At 37.9% G+C, this 21,644-nt stretch overlaps 1 protein-coding gene across 5 annotated transcripts in view; it reads left to right on the forward strand.

The window, feature by feature from the left end:
* Positions 1 to 21,644, forward strand: part of MBTPS2 (membrane bound transcription factor peptidase, site 2) — a 78,786-nt gene that overhangs the window by 12,830 nt on the left and 44,312 nt on the right. For 4 of the 5 annotated variants that reach the window (XR_004282497.1, XM_032330370.1, XM_032330371.1 and 1 more), the window contains exons 4-9: positions 338 to 441; positions 2,987 to 3,114; positions 11,302 to 11,420; positions 12,315 to 12,495; positions 20,965 to 21,059; positions 21,403 to 21,598. Coding sequence is in view for 4 of the 5 variants with exons in the window: in XM_032330370.1 (XP_032186261.1) it covers positions 338 to 441; positions 2,987 to 3,114; positions 11,302 to 11,420; positions 12,315 to 12,495; positions 20,965 to 21,059; positions 21,403 to 21,598 (823 nt within the window). In the remaining variant the exon portion in view is untranslated. Of the gene's footprint in view, positions 1 to 337; positions 442 to 2,986; positions 3,115 to 5,329; positions 7,473 to 11,301; positions 11,421 to 12,314; positions 12,496 to 20,964; positions 21,060 to 21,402; positions 21,599 to 21,644 lie in introns of those variants that run through there. The other variant, XM_032330369.1, reaches the window with a different exon arrangement.

Below are 21,644 nucleotides of genomic sequence, written 5' to 3' on the forward strand. Positions count from 1 at the left end.
GTAGAGAAGTAACCACTGATAGTCATATTACTTACTTTTTTTTAAAAAATTATTCTTTATTTGAGAAAGAGAGCACAAGCCAGGGTGGGGGGTGCGGGGGAATCTCCAGCAGATTCGGTGCTAAGCACTGAGCTTGAAGTGGGGCTCGAGGTGGGACTTGATCTCATGACCCTGAGATCATGACCTGAGCTGAAACCAAGAGTCAGATGCTTAACCAACTGGCACCCCCACTTTTAGTTTACAGAACCTTCAGCCTGGAAGTTTAAGCTTTAACATGGAGTGAACATCGTGGTTTCTTTGTGCCCACATGTGTATTTATCATTGTGTCTGTGAACAGGTTCCCGGTATAAATTTACCTGTCAACCAACTGACCTATTTCTTCGCTGCAGTTCTCATTAGTGGTGTTGTACATGAAATTGGACATGGGATAGCCGCTATTAGGTAATGATATATTTCTTTCTACTACATGTAATAACTTTTTACTTAGGGTTTATTACAAAAATCTGCTACATTTGATAGTTATTTTTTTCTTTCTGTGAATATTGCCTGGTGCATATCCACATTATTTTGAGGTACCTACTTTTTTATAAAGATTAATATGTTGATGAATACTCAGTTAACTATGCACATCTATAATCTAGGTCTTTCTATCCTTTGCCAGCCTTCTTATATCTTCATGGTGCTTCAAGATTTTCATCAAACCCTGAAACCCAATCTTTTTTTAAAATTTTTTATTTATTTTTTAAATTGCTTTTCAGTGTTTCAGAATTCATTGTTTATTGTACCACACCCAGTGCTCCATGCAATATGTCCCCTCCACAACACCCACCACCAGGCTCACCCAACCTCCCACCCTCCTCCCTTCCAAAACACTCAGTTCCTCAGAGTCCACAGTCTTTCATGGTTCATCTCCCTCTCCAATTTCCCCCAACTTCCTTCTCTCCATCTCCCCATGTCCTCCGTGTTATTCCTTATGCTCCACAAATAAGCGAAACCATATGATTATTGACTCTCTCTGCTCAACTTATTTCACTCAGCATAATCTCTTCCAGTTCCATGCATGTTGCTACAAAAGTTGGGTATTCATCCTTTCTGATGGAGGCATAATACTCCGTAGTATATATGGACCACATCTTTATCCATTCGTCCATTGAAAGGCATCTTAGTTCTTTTCACAGTTTGGCAACTGTGGCCATTGCTGCTATGAACACTGGGGTACAGATGGCCCTTCTTTTCACGACATCTGTATCTTTGGGGTAAATACCCAGCAGTGCAATTGCAGGGTCATAGGGTAGCTCTATTTTTAATTTCTTAAGGAATCTCCACACTGTTTTCCAAAGTGGCTGCAACAAATTGCATTCCTACCCGCAGTGAAAAGGGTTCCCCTTTCTCCACATCCTCTCCAACACATGTTGTTTACTGTATTGTTAATTTTGGCCATTCTAACTACTGTAAAGTGGTATCTCAATGTGGTTTTGATTTGAATCTCCCTGATGGCTAGTGATGATGAACATTTTTTCATGTGTCTGATAGCGTTTGTATGCCTTCACTGGAGAAGTGTCTGTTCATGTTAGACAAAGGGCTGATATCCAAGATCTATAAAGAACTCCTCAAACTGAAACCTAATCTTTGTATTTATCATTAGGTTAGAATAGTAACTGCTAAACTTGAGCCCACCTGTCTGCCTTCTTAGTACTTTGTTTGACTTACTGGCTGAAATGCTCTGCTTCTACTCACAGCCTATGCTGGTCAAAGCAAGAACACTGAAAGCTCTGGGATTGTTAACAAATATCATAGCCTGTCTAGAAACCCAAATAGAAGATAAGAGAGGATGAGACCTGGAACTTGCTCAAGTATCATACCATGTTCTTGTCTTCACTACACAAATATATCATTGTAATTATACCTGAGCATTTTAAAGGTTCCTAAACTTAGAAAGTTGTGATAGGGAAGCACAGTGCCCCCTTCACTCCCTCTGATAATTACTGCCATGATGAACACACATACTGATGGGAATGTGTTTTATCCCCTGGGTGTGTGTACCAGATAAAAGATTTTATAGAAGAAGATGAAATTTCTTCTTACTACTTTCCCATTGCTTATGAACACAAGTCTGTTGGCTGCCAATAAACTCTCATCTTGACAGAGCGTATACTGTTACACAAATGTGACATATAGTGGTTTAAGTAGGAGGCTACTTTTTTTCTCTCTCTCCTTTGCTTCCATATTTTTAGCATTGCAGCTTTTAGGGTTTTGCATATAAAATCATTGTTATTAACAGTTTAATACTTCAATGTATGTTTGTGAAACAGTGTGAGTAATCTTATAAAATCCAACTGACAAGTGAAAGTCAATCAGTACTAAATGACAGCACAATATATTTGGGGAATTTTTTTTTTTTTTTTAGCGTAGCTGTTTGGCCTTATGAGACTATTAGAAGTAATTCCATTTTTAAAGAATGAATTGATAAAAAATAGTCCTCTTAAGAACAATCTGAGCATTATGTATTATGAATTAACAATAATTCAGGAATATACTTCAATAAACCTACACTTTTATTAATAATGGCTAAAACAAATATAGATACTTTACATTTTTTGTGTCCTTCTCTGAAAATAATTCAGAGTAAACCATAAAAATGTTTTTCATTTAGTTTCTCACAGAAATATTAACCATTTCTTTATATACGTGACTAATTTCAAGTTATTTGCTCAGCCTGTTGGTTTCAAAAAGTTTTCAAAGTTTTAAGCCTATTTCAGAATGCCCTTGTTTTACATAATGCAGTTTCATAGATAACCAAACCCATACACTACTGTAAAATTATAAGATAAATATACATCATATATGAGTTTATTTTTCTCAATTGTCCAGAGAGACTTGTTAAGCAAGAATTTAAATCACAGTGGCAAGTTTTAAGATTAAATACATTATTAATTTGAAAACTGCAATACTAGTAGTAAATTCCTTTTTCTTTATGATTTCTTAGGGAACAAGTTCGATTTAATGGCTTTGGGATTTTTCTCTTCATTATTTATCCTGGAGCATTTGTTGATCTGTTCACTACTCATTTGCAACTTATATCACCAGTCCAGCAACTAAGGATATTCTGTGCAGGTAACAGACTTAAATTTCTTTATTCATATGTGTATCATTATAGAAAATATTCACATCACAAATGAAAACATCTCACCTTTTGGTTGATAAATTCAGTTTGTAAGATTCTCAGTTAAAAGTAACAAAACAAGGGGCTCCAGGCTGACTCAGTCTGAGAAGCATGTGACTCTTGAGCTTAGGGTTGTGAGTTCGAGCCCCCTGTTGGGTACAGAGATTACTTAAATTTTATTTTTCTTAAGTAATAAAGCAAAATAATTTACATTCCAGTATCTTCAAAAACAACAATTTTTAAAAGGTTGAAAGTAAAATGAACAGGACATACCATACAAATGTGAACAGGAACTATATCTACATTAGGTTAGTTAGACATAGGGGGTGACTTAATAATCAAAAGGTGTGTAATCCACAGTGAAAATGTAATCATTGTGAACTCACTGCATCAAGTAACAAACCAGCAAAACAAAAATGAAAAAGGTGCAAGTGCATGGAAAAAACAAAAATGTAATAAAGGAAGCTCATCTCATCTCTCAGTACATGGCAGAAAAGTATGAAAAGTCAGATCATCAAAACTCAAATTAGTAAAGTAAAATTCAATAAATAGATCAAACTATATATCAACACAGTTTCTTTTCAAGTGACCATGAAACATGAAAATTGGCAAATCTAGTTCAAAATATAATTGCAGTATATTTAAAAATGATAATGACATAAGTTGTAAAAGTTTGCTGAAAGGAAAATTCACTGCCTTATGCAGTTATGAAATAAGAAATGAAAATAAGTCAGGTAAGCATTCAACTGAAGAAGTAAGGAAAAAACTATAAAATAGTTAAGAAGCAATATAATTAATAAGAATGTAGGTAGAAAATTATAAATTAGGAAAAAAAAACAAACAAAAATTATAAATTAGGAAAAAAAAAGTCCAAGAGGCTTTTTGAAGAAAAAAAGGAGTAAACATGGTAAAAAGCAGTATAGACAGAATTTGCAGCCAGATTGGGGAATGATAACTGATACAGAAAAAAATTAAAATTATAAAATTGTTCTTTGTTCATCTCTGCCGAAAATTTTCTAAAACTGGGATAATTATTTAAAAGTATAAATGATGTAAACTCCAGAGAAGATAGAAAAAAAACCTAAATAGGCTAATTAATTACAACGGGAGAAGTTAAGAAAGTTGATGAAGAGTGCCCCTGAAAGTTTCATAGGTGTAATTCTTTCCAGTCTTCAAGGAAAGTTGGCTTTTTATTTAATTCCAATTCAGTATAGATTTTCCGTATCGCATGGAGAAGGAATTTTTTTTTAAAAAAATTAGGCTAATAGAACACTGATACATCCTGTAAAGTACCAAAAACTACATACGGTGTCTCTACACAACACAAGTATGGTTCAACAATAGGAAATCTATTTGAAACTGTTAAGCTTTATTTACCATTAGGGGAAAAAAATCTTCATCTCAGCAGATATCGGACTCGGTATTTAACAAAATTTACCATCATTAATGGCTAAAAAAAAAAAATTTCCTTAGTAGAAATAAAAATAGCCGGATACTTCCTAATGACATAACACTAACACGCATTCTTATTAAAGGACAAGACAAGCAGTCCCATTATCGGTTATCACTGATACTATGAAATGGGTCCCTAAATGTGGGTCAGTACAGGAAGAGGGAAGAAAAAGCAAAAATAATGTAAGCCTTTTTTTCAGGTACTATTACATGCTTTGGTGGGGGAAGGAAAAGGGAAAATCAACAGAAAGGAGAAAAATTCAGTGAAGAACCTGGTTTACCGAATTAATAGTCAAAAAACAATAGCGTGGCATTCGGAGTGGGGAGGGGAGGGTGACGTGTTCATGAGGACTGGAGCGTCCACGAGCGCGTAAGTGTGAACGTAAGCACGCGTTTGTTGAGGTAGTGGGAAGCGCATGCGCCTGGCGCTCCCAGAAGCACTCGCGTCTGCCGAGTCCTCAGCGGCTTCAGCGGAGGCTGCCGCGTGTCTTCCACTCCTTCCGCGTCTTTCGAATCTTTAGCGGCTTCAGCGGAGTCCTCCACGCGTCTTCCACTCCTTCTGCGTCTTCCGAATCTTTAGCGGCTTCAGTGGAGTCCCTCGCGCGTCTTCCAGTCCTTCCGTGTCCTCCGAGTCTTCAGCGTCTTCGTGCTCAACCGCCCACACCCGCCTCTGGCGCTTGCGCTTTCCTCTGGAGCGCTTCGCTTTTCTGTCAGCCTTTAACACAGCCTTCCAGCCGCCCGCTCGCTTTCCGGGAACCAGAGCCTTCATGGAGCTCCCAGCCATGGCTTCAAACGACACTCTCTACATCTCCACGGAAAGTTCGGAGTTCCTTACAGATATTGTGGAGCTGCACCAGATCCATGTGGAGAGCGCCCCAGTAGAGACTGTCCCTGTGGCGTCCATCCCCATGGAGACCATCCCTGTGGAGACCATACCCGTGGTGGAGGCCATTCCTTTCGAGACCATCCCTGTGGAGGCTATGGCGATGGAAACCATCGCAGAGTACGAGATTATCAGCGGCAATTGGGTCCACGGTGGCCACCACCATCCACCTCTGATCGCGCTGCAGCCACTCTTTACCAACAACCCGAACCAAGGGGACCACGACCAGGATATAATCATGGTGCAGACACAGGAGGAAGTGGTGGGCTACTACGAGTCAGACAACCTGCAGGCCCACAGCAGTTTCGAGGACCAGATGGTCCTTCCGGTTGATGAAGATGAATGCTTCCAGCAGACCCTGGCTTCCTTGTCTGCCTCCGCATCCTCATCAACGCACACCCGCAGCAAGAAGCGCAGCAGCCAAAGCAAGAAGGCCAGCGGTAAGAAAAATTACACGACCAGTGAGCCGCGGGCGGGAAGTAGCAACTCCGAGATGGGCGCCAAGAAATGGGAGCAGAAGCAGGTGCAGATCAAAACTCTGGAGGGTGAGTTCTCCGTCACCATGTGGTCCCCGAGCGAGAAAAAAGACGATGAGACAGGACAGATAGAGAGCTCAGCTCCTGATTATTCAGAGTACATGACCGGAAAGAAGCTTCCTCCCGAAGGATTACCTGGTATTGATCTCTCAGATCCTAAACAACTGGCAGAATTTACTAGAATGAAGCCAAGAAAACCCAAAGAAGATGCGCCAAGAACCATAGCTTGCCCTCATAAAGGCTGTGTGAAGATGTTCAAGGATAACTCTGCTATGCGGAAACATCTGCACACTCACGGTCCTCGAGTCCACGTATGTGCAGAATGTGGCAAAGCTTTTGTCGAGAGCTCAAAACTAAAACGACATCAACTGGTGCATACTGGAGAGAAGCCCTTCCAGTGCACATTTGAAGGCTGTGGAAAACGCTTTTCCCTGGATTTCAATTTGCGTACACATGTGCGAATCCATACCGGAGACAGGCCCTACGTGTGCCCGTTTGATGGCTGTAGTAAGAAGTTCGCTCAGTCAACTAACCTGAAATCTCATATCTTAACACATGCGAGGAACAAAAACAGCCAGTAAAAAGAGAAGACCCTTTCCAAACTTGGGAGGTGTCTTCTAGGAGTGTGATTGCAAATAAATATGCCTCTCTTGTGTATTGCTTCTAGGAAATAATTTTTTTAATGATTCCTACACATCTAAGGGTCATGTTTTAGTAGACTAGTAAAAGTGAAAGTAAAAATTTTAAAAAAGTATTCTTTTATATAAAATACATGGTTAAGATGTTATATCTTGTTCTGTAATGCTATTTGAAATACATGGTAGTTTTGTAAAGTTTGGTCCCAATAGGAGGATAATTTGTGAACGTCATATCAAAAGACAGTTCATTACACAGCTCTTCTAAAAATGGAACTTCTTTTCAGGGTTTTTTAAAATATGAAGCTCATGTATTGCTTGCAAGTTTTTAAAATTCTGTAGTTTCCAAATGTTCATATTTATACTTTTAGGAATATGTTTGGTAATTCTTTGTATGTTTTTTTCTGAAGATTGATAATGTTTTGCATGCAAAACAATGAACAATTACATACATATATAGTTTCCTGTTTAAAAAAAAACATAGGTTTTGTTTGCTATCTTAATTTTGGTTATATTCTTTGATGTTAACACAAAGCTAACTTTTAACTGCACTGTTTTCGTTGGTCTTGAATTAGATGTGACTTAAAAGTATTGGTCAATTTAAATCTATTTTAGTCATTTTATTTCCCCAAAATACTGCTGGCTGCTGCTGTTTAGTATAATTTCTTTGCATGTTCAATTAGAGAGTGGTGCTCAGTTGTAGAATATATTGTATATATATATTGACTTTTTAACACTTGATGTGTATATCTTGTGTAATAGAAAAAGCAAAAATAAAATACCTCTTCTGAAGAAGGAAAAAAAAAGTGCCTATATAAATACCATAGCTAGAAAACAGAGAAAATGGGGAGGGTGCTACTGTTATTGGGCGGGTAGAGGCTAGGGATGTTGGTAAACATCCTCAGGTACACAAGATAGTTCCCCACATCATAGAATGATGTGGCCTAAAATGCCACTGGTGTCACTGTCAAAACACTCTGCTCTAGAAAAAGTAAAAGTTATAACAAAGATTCCTTTGGTATACTTACAAACAAATCATTAATGGACAAGAGGTTGTTTAAATAAGGGAAATGTGTATGTTCTACCACCCTTATTGCCACTTAGCCATCATGGGCAAATCTGGAGTTTAGCGGGGTGATGTGATACCAGCTGCATCCCTAACAAGAGAAAAGAAGCTGCCCGGAGATTCAGGAAAGCAGTGCTGCTCTGTGCCCCGCCCCTGTTTGGATGGGAAGATGTTAGGGTCTATGCTATGGTTGTGTGGTGGAATTATCCTGATAAGGGAGAAATAGTGAGAGTGCAACTCTCATGACAATCTACTCGTGGACTGTCATCCTGAGGAGTTGGGGAAAAGCTGGATTTAACACATGTTAACAGTGGCAAATCTAATCAGTGTTGGGGATGGATTATCTTGTGAAATTGTAATGGGACTAGCAATTGACGGGGGATTATAACTGTATGCCTAAGTTCGTTTCACTAGAATAGATTCCAGTGGGCAAAAAAAAGTTTTGTTTTAATTTTGTTTTTTAAACGAAGCTATGAAAGCAGTATAAGAAAACACCAGGTGAGTATCTTTATAATCTTGAACTGGGAAAGACTTAACACAAAGGAGCAATTTGACCACACCAAAATGTAAAATGTCTGCATAGGCAAAACTATAAACCAGGCCAAAAAACAAACTGGAAGAAAAATTGTAATACCTCTTACAGAGGATCAAATTCAGGGGCGCTGGGTGGCTTGGTTGGATAGGATCTGCCTTACTCTTACTCTCTCACTATCTCTGTCTCTCTCTCTCTCAAATAAATAGTCTTTTAAAAAAAGGACCAAATTCTTCAATATATACATTCAGGCATAATATATACAAATTAGTAAAAAAATATATGTATAAACAGGTGAGGGATAGAAATAGTTCTCAACAGACATACAAATAGTCCTTTAATAAACATGGAAAATGTACAAGCTTAAACAAATCACAACAGATTTTACTTCAAACATAGCAGATGACAAAATCTAACATAGCATCCAGTGTTACAGAGTAAGGAAACCTATGCCAATTATGATAATATTAATGCAGACTCATTGGAGATCAATTGTTTTTTTTTTAAGATTCTATTTATTTATTTGACAGAGAGAGATCACAAGTAAGCAGAGAGGCAGGCAGAGAGAGAGAGAGGAGGAAGCAAGCTCCCTGCTGAGCAGAGAGCCCGATGCGGGCTCGATCCCAGAACCCTGAGATCATGACCTGAGCCGAAGGCAGCGGCTTAACCCACTGAGCCACCCAGGCGCCCTCAATTGTTTTTTTAAGATTTTATTTATTGGGGTGCCTGGGTGGCTCAGTGGGTTAAAGCCTCTGCCTTTGGCTCAGGTCATGATCCCAGGGTCCTTGGATCGAGCCCCACATCAGGCTCTCTGCTCAGCAGGGAGCCTGCTTCCCTCTCTCTCTCTGCCTGTCTCTCTGCCTACTTGTGATCTCTGTCTGTCAAATAAAATCTTTAAAAAAAGATTTTATTTATTAAGAAAGAGAGAGCACAAGCAGGGAGGAGAGGAAGAAGTAAGCTCTCCACTGACCAGGCAGCCCATTGTGGGGCTTGTTCCCCGGACCCTGGGATCAGAACCTGAGCTGAAGGTGCTCAACTGACTGAGCCATCCAGGCAGCCCTGGAGGTCAATTTCAGTGCACATTTTTTGACCCAACAATTCCATTTCTGTGTAACTTGCCAAACCCCCACAGATGCATACTTAGATACATAACAATATGAACAAAGCTATTTGTTGCAGCATTGTATGAAAAAGGTAAAACAACCTAAGTGATCATTAGTAGGGAAACTTATAAATAAGTCAGTATGTTTTTTTTTTAACATGGATTACTCTAATGTATATAAGAACTGGGCATTCTGATAAATTAGTAAAATAATGGATATAAGAAAATAAAGTAGTGGATTTAAGAAATGGGCTAGATATGAATATGCAGCTGAGGGGAAAGTCCAAAGTACATACATGGAAAAGCAAAACATAGTTTCCAATAAATGGTTTGATACCATTGGTGAATTTAAAAGATTTCTCTCTGTATAGAACAGAAAAGATTGTTTACCCATTGTGTCCTGGACTAGAATTACTCTGGATATTTCTGGAATTAAGCAGCTTAAAACACTCAAAAAGTGGAAGAACATCTTAACAGTGTGAATAAGGTACATGAAACATGTCTTAGCCAGTGTTTGACTACTATAATAGCTAAAAATAACAATGGCTTGAACTCGTAAAACTTTCCAAATGTAGGTAGTTCAGCACTGATAATGTTAATTCTGTTATTTGGAGGACTTGGGCCCTTTCTATCTTGTTAGCTCTACTATTCCCAACACGCAGCTTCTACATCATGGACTCAGGTTTATCTCCATCATAGCTCCAATGTAGCTGTAGTGCTGTCCCCATCACCTCCACTTATATCCTGTTAGCCAAAGTGGCATATGGCCATACTCAGCTTCCTGTGAGTATAGGAAATGACTTTAGGTTACATCTCTGTTGTTATAAAACTGATTCTCAACCACTGGTGCTGTTACCCTCCTGGAGACGTTTGGAATGTGTGGGGCATAAGGGTGCATTCTTTGGGTGCCTCAGTGAGGAGAGACTACTAATGGCATTTAGTGGATGGGAGTCAAAAATGCTAAATATCCTGTAATGCAAGGGACAGACTTGTACAAAGAATTGCGAGGTTCAGAGTGCTTGTAGAGCACCCACCCTGCCGCATGAGAAATACTGTAGAAGAAGGAAAGGCTAGGTATGGAAGAGAAGGATATCTAGTGGATATGCTAGTGATTGTTTAAGCCCTATCTCTAGAGGGGAGAATGAGGAGCTCTCATATGTAGCATTTGCTGGTTTCTGTGGTATAATTACTCCTGCCTTGGCCAATTTCAAGGTGCCAGCCCAAAGTCCCTGAAGGAGGAATTAGGAAGAGATGTACACAGTCAGCTGTGGCGAGCTGGTAGGACCAGCCTCCAGCCCACCACTGAGTTCACCTTAACCTTCTCTGTATTTAAAAAAAAAAAAAGAAAGAAAGAAAACCTCTGTATATACGGTACATATGGTTATAGTCTGTGACATGGTGTAAGTTACTGTGTTTGGTCCATCAATAGTAATTCTCCATAACAAATTAATTCTTAAAATACTCACTTTTTCCAAGTATCATTTGGATTTCCATAAACCAGCTCAGCAAGAATGTTTTTTAATTTCATCTTTCATTTGAATAGCTTTGAAATTTTTTTCAAAGATCACAAGTATGCTTTAGTTAATAATGTATACATTTTCTGAAAAGAGGATGAAGCAAGTAAAAGATATTAATTCACTTTATATTTTTACATATATATTAGAATATATAGATCCTACTAATGTTGAATCATATTAGTATATGGTCTTCCTAATGTGGTATTAACATGCTCATTTTACATTTCAGTATCTGAAATGGAAGAGGCCTCTAACTGAACATCTTTCCTTAGTACTAAAGTAGATCTATCTGCTTCACAGCTTCTTGTGATTACTTCGCTAATTTATCAGAATGCCCAGATGTTACGAAGTCACACACCTAGATCATTCCTGTACCCGGTTGAGCTTACTCTTTTTTTTTTTCCTCTCTTTTCAGGTATCTGGCATAATTTCGTCCTTGCACTCCTTGGTATTTTAGCTCTTGTGCTCCTCCCTGTAATTCTCTTGCCATTTTACTACACTGGAGTCGGGGTGCTTATCACGGAAGTTGCTGAGGTAAATAATGAGGATTTTGTGGGGCATTCATTTACCAGACTTTGTGGTATAACACTTGCATTTTATGTTAGGAACATAAATTCAAGTTTTCACATGCAGAATGTTCAGTTTCTCCTGAAGAAATTACTATAATCCTTTTAAGTTGAGCAAAAAAGTATTTTGAAACCCATTGGCTTTTTAAAATTACTTAAAATTGTTTCTGTTCTGAGTTATAAAGAGAGTATCAAGATTTTCTGCCTGTACTTTGTTGATAAAATGCATCATTTGCCTTTACTGTTTATTTTTGTAACTGTGGTTTTTGAGTCACATGTCCTTAGTCCTAAGTAAAAAGACTGAAACTGATGGCCAGAACATTTCATAGGAGTTTAAGTTACTTTCTTCAACTCTTCATTTCACTGCCTTAGGCAATAATTACTACAATGGCATCAAGTCTTCCATTCAGACCTTCCGAAGAGGAAAATTACCTTTGTGAGTCCCTGGCTCACATGTTGATTGTGCTGATGGTATTGTCTGCATATTTGGGAGTGTGTTTAGATAAGGACTTGTCTTATAATTTTATCCACTGAGGGTATACAAGATAACGAAGGCATTCTGATGACCTCTTACACAAAAAAATTTTAATAGTTTGGGAAAAACTTTATCATTTTAATCTTGATAGTTGGCAAGTGGGGTTTTTTTTTTCAGTAATGAAAAATTCGGAATCTTGGAAAAGTAGGAAAATTGTTAGGTATTTTGTTAATGTTCCAGGACTATACATCTTGGATTCAAAGCCAGCTTATTTTTTGCATTGGTGAAAATATTGTACCTAAGTAGCTCCGTGTCTTTATTATTTGGTCAGATTAATCATAGCTTGTCTTCATACGTTATCTGATTTGGTTGTACCCTCTTCCCAAGGACTCACCTGCCGTTGGACCCAGAGGCCTTTTTGTGGGAGACCTTGTCACCCATCTACAGGATTGTCCTGTTACTAATGTACAAGATTGGAATGAATGTCTAGATACCATCGCCTATGAGCCCCAAATTGGTTACTGTATTAGTGCATCAACCTTACAGCAGTTAAGCTTCCCAGTTAGAGGTGTGTATATTTCTTCAGTATAATATAATGCTTCAAGCAACAGTACTTGCCATTCATCAATTCTTAGACCATGTCTATAGATTTATTTTGTTCTAATTTCTTTAAAGCAAATCAGTAAAGTACTAGTAGGCCCAAACTAGGAAATTTTCTTCTTGGTAAGTTGGGTACTAATATTTTTAATTGTTACTGAATTTCTAACTAATTTCATAATACTATATTTGACTTCTAGGACTTTGGTATCTGATTCTTTGTTCATTTAGAAGAACTTGTGTTAAGTCAGCATTCAAGCTCAACCATAACCAATTAACTAAATTCCAGTAATTAAATACCCCCTTGCTGTATGGGTGGTATCATATCCAAAGCTATTTGGGATAGAGTTATTCTATGTGGCAGGCATCTAGAGGAAATCATTTTGGCATCCAGAAATACACTCTGAAGTCAGATCTTTTGTTCTGTGTAGCAAGTGACAAGGTGAAACAACTTTATTCTCAGAAGCTGCCAGATTTATTTCGAATTCTTTCAGCTCTGAAAAATCAGCCTCCCAAGGCTTTATACAAAATCATGAGGCCCAGATTATTGTCAGTGTTGAAAAACACAAATTTTGTTCGCAGACTATATTTTTAAGTCAAGAAATACCCTGGATGCTTGTCCACATCTGCTCGGGGCTAGGAAATATAAATAATCAAGAACACCTTAAGTACTGTGTGCAAGAATGGCAGAGTAGTAGGAACTGATTTTTAATTTTTTTCAAGTGTAATCTTCCATGTATAATACAATCTTAAGAACTTTTATTACTATAAAAAGTTGTCAAACATACATAAAAGTCAAGAAAGTAGTATGGGGGTGCCTGGCTGGCTCAATCGAAGGGGCATGCAACTCTTGATCTTGGTCAGGGTTGTAAGTTGGAGCCCCACATTAGGTGTAGAGATTACTTAAATAAATAAAACTTTTAAAAAACAAAAAGAAAAAAAAAGTAGTATAAATGAAACCTCCTGCATCCTTCTCCCAGCTTCAGCAATTATCAGCATTTTGCCAGCTTTTTTTTTTAATCTAATTAGCCCACTTTTGGGGGGAGTATTTTAAAGCACATCCCAGGCATCGTATCATTTCTCCACGAACTTTGCATGTCTTTAGCATATGATGACTTTTTAAACATGACCATAGTACTGTTATTCATATCTAAGAAAAATTAACACCAGTTTGTAAGAACTAATTAGCATTCACTTTTTCCTAATTGTTTTTCTCATAGTTGGTTTAGGTTGAATGGTATGCCCTTTAAGTGTCTTTGAACTTGGAACAGTTCCCCCTCTTGGGGGGGAGGATATCATTTAAGAAACCGTCATTTGTTTTGTCAAATTGCCCGTATTCTGAATTTGTCTGGCTCTGTGTTATCCTTATGATGTTGTTAATATGTTCAGTTATCTCCCAAATCTCCTATAAATGGCCATTAGGTTTAGAGGCTTGCTTAAATTCTGGATCCATCTTTTGAGGGGGGTGAAAATATTTCATAGTTGTTACTCACTACTTCCTATTGCATCATGTCCAGAGGCACATAGTGTTACACCCTGTGGTAATGTTAACTTTGTTCAGTGGGCTAACCTGATTCTTGAAGGTTGAAATATTTATCAATTTTTCTTGTTCTCAAGAACCATTTACCATCTTCCCAAACATTTCAGATGACGCAAGGTTGGTATATGTCCTATAATGCATTCTTCTCTGAGAAAAATGATACATTATCTCATACTTCTTAAGTCCTTTATAATTTTCCTCCCAATTTCTTTAAATTTGATATAATTTCTATTGAATTACAAAAGCCAAACTGACACAGTAATCAAGTCAAGTTCTTTCTAGTAGAAATGTTTTATTTAGGGTAACTGCATTTCAGAAATTTAAGGTATTGTCCTTTCCTGTCAGACAGAATGGAAATGAAAATCTTCCTGAAATACTCTGAAGCTCTTATTTACTTTCTGAGTATTTCACTTTTGTGGGTCATATGCTGTATTTTGGAGATGTTTGTGTAAACACCTAAAGCAGTGATTATTCTTTGCACACTAATAAAAAAAAATCAGCCCCCAAATAATTCTTCAGTATCCATTTTATCTCCTTAGAAGTGACTGTATTAGGATACAGGTTGGTTCTACATGATGACTGTGTCTGATAAACCTTTACCTCTATTTAACCATTTTAAAATGGAGTACATATATTTAGCTAGCTTATAGGAATCCTAATGACTGTAAATGTAACTTCAAATAAATACCAGATTAATTTTTAATGGCAGACTTGACCACTGGGGCTGTGGACATTTTTTAAAAAGCTATGGATTAATAATAGTATTTTAATATCTAGATATGGTTTTTTTTATCCTTCATTATAAACATTGGGGAAACATACAGCTAAATATGGTAATACAAAGTGGCCAGTAATCCAAAAGTGATGATTTGTGTTCATTTTGGAGTGGAATTTAGTATACATAATTAAAATTCTAGGAATTTACACCACTGCAGAAAAATAAAGCCACCTTAGAAAGATCTGACCCTGGAAGTGCATGTAAGCTGTCCCAACCAGTCATATCTGGCCACTTACCTCTCATGGTGTATTTTTTTAAAATATAATCAAGCAGACTGGAAGTTCTCCTTAAAAGTATTAACAAATAGGGGCGCCTGGGTGGCTCAGTGGGTTAAGCCGCTGCCTTCGACTCAGGTCAGGATCTCAGGGTCCTGGGATCGAGTCCCACATCAGGCTCTCTGCTCAGCAGGGGGCCTGCTTCCCTTCCTCTCTCTGTAATCTCTTCCCTTCCTCTCTCCTACTGTGATCTCTCTCTGTCAAATAAATAAATAAAATCTTAAAAAAAAAAAGTATTAACAAATAGATTTCTGTCAAGTTAGAAAAATGTGGTTAATCTACCTTGTGATTTAAATTGTTTAGACCTACTTTTTTTTTTTTAAGATTTTTATTTATTTATTTAACAGACAGAGATCACAAGTAGGAAGAGAAGCAGGCAGAGAGAGAGGAAGAAGCAGGCTCCCAGCTGAGCAGAGAGCCCGATGCGGGCCTCGATACCAGGACCCTGGGATCATGACCCGAGCCGAAGGCAGAGGCCTTAACCCACTGAGCCACCCAGGCGCCCTAGATCTACTTTTTCTTCTGTTAATCCTTTCCTTTTTTCTCTTTCCTGAAAGCATTATCTTGAGTAAGAAAGGCTGTACTAAACAAGTCCACCATTTGAACTACATTTTCAGGATCATGAGATTGAAAACTAAAGGCAGCTGGATGGCTCAGTTGCTTTATAAGTGACTGCCTTCAGTTCACGTTATGATCCCAGGGTCTTGGGATCAAGTCCCACATCGGGCTCGTTACTCAGTGGGGGAGACTGCTTCTTCCTATCCCTCTGCCCTTCCCCCTGCTTGTGTGCTCACTCTCTCTCTCTGTCAAATAAATAAATAAAATCTTTTTTAAAAAACAGCAACTGCTCCCTAAAATGAAGCTTTGAGCTCAGATTCAGACAGCCCCCTTGAATAGCCTGCATTCCTATTTGGAGGAGGCAAGAGTATATCCCTGTAACTGCCTGGCAATGAGAATATTGTCCTGTCCCACATATCTTTACCTCAAGTGAGAAAAGACCCTTTCCCACCTGGTTTAAGATGATAAGAGGAAAATTTCAGAAAGACTTTCCATATATTTTGAGTACCTAGATTGTTTTTATGCCTGAATCTTCTTTAATGTTTGGAGTAAAGTATCTGTTTTTCCATTGTGGACATCAAGTTATGATCCAAAGGTTTTTTTGCTATCCTAAACTGAAGAGATAATGTGTGTGTGTGCATGTGTCTGTGTGTGTAAGTTTATAATTTTTTAACTAGGTGATGCTGATAAAAATTCTACTGTGGAACTAAGAATAAATAACTAGGCTTGCCTCCCTATGTTGGAGCCCTAACTACATTTATATATTTAGTGTAAGAAAATTGTTCAGTTCATTTTAGTAATATAGAAAGTAGTAGGGGGGCGCCTGGGTGGCTCAGTGGGTTAAAGCCTCTGCCTTCAGCTCAGGTCATGATCCCAGGATCCTGGGATTGAGTCTCACATCGGGCTCTCTGCTCCGCAGAGAGCCTGCTTCCTCCTCTCTCTGCTTGCCTCCCTGCCTACTTGTGATCTCTCTCTCTCTCTCTCTCTCTCTGTCAAATAAATAAATAAAGTCTTAAAAAAAAAAAGAAAGAAAGTAGTAGGGACTATGAACTGTAGATTGAAAAAGTCTCTTCTTTCCAGTCTTATTCTAAAATTAACCTCTGGTAGGGTACCTGGCTGGCTCAGCCAGTGGAGCATGCAACTCTCAATCTCAGGGTTGTTAAGTTTGAGCCCCACATTTAGGTGTAGAGATTACTTTTTTTAAAAAAATTAAAAATATAATAAAATAAGCCTCTGGTCTAGACCAGTCTTTAGAGGCTAGACTATGTCAACAACTGTGTTGAGGCCCATCTTAGTGTATATTTAGAGTATGCAGATTCTCCCTGTAGTAGAATTCTGCCGCTGATCTATTCTTGAATTAACTAATTGTCTCCCAGACTGAGGAGATTTAAAGGACAATTCTAATCATCTAGAGTTAAATTCAACCTATGAATGCCTCCAGGGCCTCTCATTGCAGTCTTGAATTTTCGTTCTAAAGTAGAATTAGATTGGCCTCTCATCCTTAATAAAACTATGTACACTAATGTGAAAATTGTCTGTGGCATTCCTATCTTATAGGTTAAGAAATGAGTTACAAAAACTGGCTTAGCAACTTGTCCTTAAATGTGACCCAGTAGAAAAGATTATAAAATGGTTTTTAAAACTACAACTCCTTTTAATGGATAAACAGAAACATCAAATTTACTTCTCAAGTCACAACAAAATATTTAACTCTATATTGGAAAATTATGTTTGTCAGGAGGTATTTAAACTTGTCAGGATGGCCACAGCCATGGATTTATGTTTTGGTTGGAGTATTCATCATAAGAAGAAGTCACAACATAGAGGTTGAAAATTGATGATAGCCCAGAGGCCAAAGGCAACTTCAACAGATACATTTGGTTTGGTCTGTGTGGTATTTTTTTTAATATGAATATCAATTAGATGCCAATGATTAAAATTCAAGAGGTTTCACATGAAAGTACAGATTTCAGATTTCTTTTGGAATAAAATAGATGATCTGTGAAATCAGGGCCCCAAGTTGAGTAGCCTAGCTGCTAACCCCTTAAAACAGGATGTATGTTTCCTAATTCATCACAGTCCCAACACTTCCTATTTTTTCCAAACACTATGCACTTCCTTTATTTGCTTCCTGGTCAGCCCCTTTAAGCATTTGTGTTACCAGACGTGCTGTATCAAAAGTGGTATCAGATTCTTGACTTTCGATTCTGTATTGCATACATTCCTCCAAGAAAAGTTAGTGATCAAGCATCAGATGTAAATTTTGTAAATAATTACTAAAACAAAGGCAAATGGCATAGAACATCATTTATGTAGTCAATGTATATTGAGTTATGTACCTTATGTAAGATTGAGAAATTTTTTTCTCAAGGAGCTCAATCTAGTCAAGGATATAGACCATGTGATAGGGATTAAGGAGTGTACTTGTGATGAGCACTGGGTGAGGTATGGAAGTGTTGAATCACTATATTATACCTGAAACGAATATTACACCATATATTAACCAATTGGAATTTAAATACAAACTTTTTTTAAAAAGAAGCAGACCATAGCCATATTATTGCGATACAAGGTTAACTGTGGGTAATGACGGGAATTGGCAGAGTTATGGGAATTGGTGGCAATCAGTCTTGACTGAGAAGAGGAGGGCAGATTTCATAGCAGCAACCCCTGAGTTGGGCTTCAGCAGTGAGTTTAATTTCAGGAGGCCAAGATAGAAATGAACCTCGTAACCATAGACTAGAAAGTGGTCAGGGAACTGCTGGTAATTTGGTTCAGCAAGTTAATGGTATGAGATAAGATGATAAAAGTTTCTAGTCTCTCTATTTTAGTCTATGGAATTTAGTATTATTTGGGAGCAGTGCAATCTTTGGAAGTTTGGGATTAGAGGAATTATAGTCTCATAGTTCTACATTGGAAGGTTAATCTGAAGCATTCATTATGTAGGAAAGGCTTGCATGTGTTGGCTAGCTGGTGAGCAAACAAGACTTACTAGGATTCTTCAAATGGGTCACATGAGAGGAAATAGAATCTATACTCAAATGGGAATATGTATGGAGAAAAATAATAAGGAGGTTAAAATTGGTGGGACTTGGCAACTAATCAGAGAGAACATTGAAATTGTAGCCTGAATTGGTAAAAAATAAAAAATCCTAAACAACTTTTTACCTTATACTTTACAGTTAGGGCTGATGAATGATTACAGGCACACGTTTGTCTGTGCCATTAGATAGTCACAGTTTGCTTTCATATTTCAAAGACAACTCATCATCCAAAATTTAAATACCTGTTCAATTATGCTAAGAAAACAAATCAAAACTACCCACACACCCAAGCAATGCAGAGAAGAAACTGATTTGTCAGCTAGTTTTTGTCATCTCTGTTTGGTTCTTTGTTTTATGTTGGCCAAGGAAAGATGGTGACAGTCTAACCAATACAAGATGTCTTTTTTCCTCTCTTTTTTAAGTAGGATCCCCACTGGGTGTGGAGTCCAGTGCAGGGCTGAACTCTCAACCCTGAGATCAAGACCTGAGCCAAGATCAGGTGTCAGATGCTTAATGGACTGAGTCACCCAGGCACCCCTCAAATAACCTAGTTTTTTTTTAAACTGTTTTGGGGTGTCTGGCTGGCTCAGTAGTAGAGCATCTGACTCTTGAGCTCAGGGTCAGGAGTTCAAGCCAACCGTTGGGTATAGAGATCACTTAAATAAATAAAACTTTTTAAAAAAAAAAAAAAAACCTTAAAAGCAAACAACAACTGATGGCAAAAATAGAAAATCCTTATAAAATCACATTGCACATCGACTAAGATTTTCCTGCCAGTGCTCCTGAAGACACTCTTGTAATAGAAAAACTTCCTGTGGACTGGAAAAATGTACTTTTTTTTTTTTTTTTGATAGTTCTGTGGTAACTTTGCTCTTGAGTCTATCTTCCTCAGCACATCTGAGTATGGTAGTGCGAATATAAGATTCTAAGTTTAATTGGTCCCTGCTGTGCATCGATTTATGCTTTACAAGTTTGATATGCTGAATACAGGAAACCTTCCAAAATAAATACATGGAAATAATTTTTTATCCCACCTGTATCAATGACTTAGCTTTCTTATTCTGCCCTAAATACAAGTGAGGCAGTCTAGCAAAGAACTTTTTTTTTAAAATTAAATTTATTTATTTTCAGAAAAACAGTATTTATTATTTCTTTTTATTTTTTTACCACACCCAGTGCTCCATGCAATCTGTGCCCTCTATAGCAAAGAACTTTTAAAAATAAATGAATAATGGGAATAAGTAGTTGCCCTGTTTCCATTGTCTTCCAAAAACAGTAACTGGATTACTGGTAGGTAGTCAAATACTGCACATCTCTGGGGTCACATTGGGCTGCCCTGATTTTATGAGGAAAGCCCCAAGGTAAGCATGGAGGTAAGATAGATAGTTGCTATAATAGGGATTTTAGGGATAAGAGCCTCTTAGGCATCCTCTCACCCATTCTGCTAACACTGCAATGCAGGAACTGAGTAGTAATCCTAGATCAGTAGCATTATAGCTGCTAATAGTGGCTCATTAAATATTTGTGCTTGACCTGCTGGAGTTATTGCAAAACCTGCTGAGACCCTGGAACTCCAGCTTTATTTGTAGGTAAGTTTTTGTGAGTACAGGTAATCTAGGGTAAGTACTGCTTCTTTTTTAAAAATTTATTTGTTTGACAGAGAGTTCACAACTAGGCAGAGAGGCAGGCAGAGAGAGGGGAGGCAGGCTCTCCACTGAGCAGAGAGCCTGATGCCGGGCTCTATCCCAGGACCCTGAGATCATGACCTGAGCCGAAGGCAGAGGCTTAACCCACTAAGCCACCCAGGCGCCCCTATAGTACTGCTTCTTGATTCCAAACCAGACGCATCTCTTTTTGTAGTATCATGTCCTTTTTTGTACCATAAAGTCACTGCAGCAAGTAGCCTGTCAAACTGAACCCTCAATCATACAATTGTTTCCAAATTTATGTGCATTTTACTTACATTTTTTGTCTTGAAAGCAAAATTTTTATTACAGATGTACTTCTGGGGTAGCCTGGGTGGCTCAGTCATTAAGCATCTGCCTTCAGCTCAGGCCATGATTCCAGGGTCCTGGGATCAAGCCCCGCATCGGGCTCCCTGCCCACAGCAAGCCAGCTTCTCCCTCTTCCACTCCCACTGCTTGTGTTCCCTCTCTCGCTGTGTCTTTCTCTGTCAAATAAATAAGTAAAAAAAAATTTTAATGTATTTCTGTATAACAGATTCTAAAAAATTATTTCTCTTCAGCATACAAACGGCTAGATGGTTCGACCGAATGCTGTAACAATCACAGCCTCACGGATGTGTGCTTTTCCTACAGAAATAACTTTAATAAGCGTTTGGTGAGTTGTCCCTTGCTTGTCTGATACAGTCTTTACAAAATAATCATAGATCTAAAATGGAATCTCTGAAAACTTTTCCCTTTTGCTTCGTGTTGTTTTATTAACATTTCTACATTTCACTTGTCACATTTCAACTGAGACTTTTCAACAATTTACAGGTGTGATACCTTATTTGGCCAAAGTGGAATATTTGAATCTAATTTATAGTAGGTGCACATAAATGGCATTTCTTCTCTGTGAATTTGTTCCTTATATTCTCTGTGACATAAAAGATATTAAAGACCTATAACTTTCTTGTTAGTAAATTATTTTTAGTATTGACTAATTAATATTTTGTTCATAGCACACATGCTTACCTGCCCGGAAAGCAATTGAAGCCACGCAAGTTTGTAGAACCAATAAAGATTGTAAAAAAAGTTCAAGTTCAAGTTTCTGTATAATACCTTCTTTGGAAACTCATACTCGCTTAATAAAAGTGAAACATCCACCTCAAATTGATATGTTGTATGTAGGCCATCCACTGCACCTTCACTACACAGGTGAGTGTTTATTGTGATCGACCCCCAAAATCATTAAGATGGTATA

This window comes from Mustela erminea, chromosome X (assembly GCF_009829155.1).
Source record: "Mustela erminea isolate mMusErm1 chromosome X, mMusErm1.Pri, whole genome shotgun sequence".
NCBI classification, from domain to species: domain Eukaryota; kingdom Metazoa; phylum Chordata; class Mammalia; order Carnivora; family Mustelidae; genus Mustela; species Mustela erminea.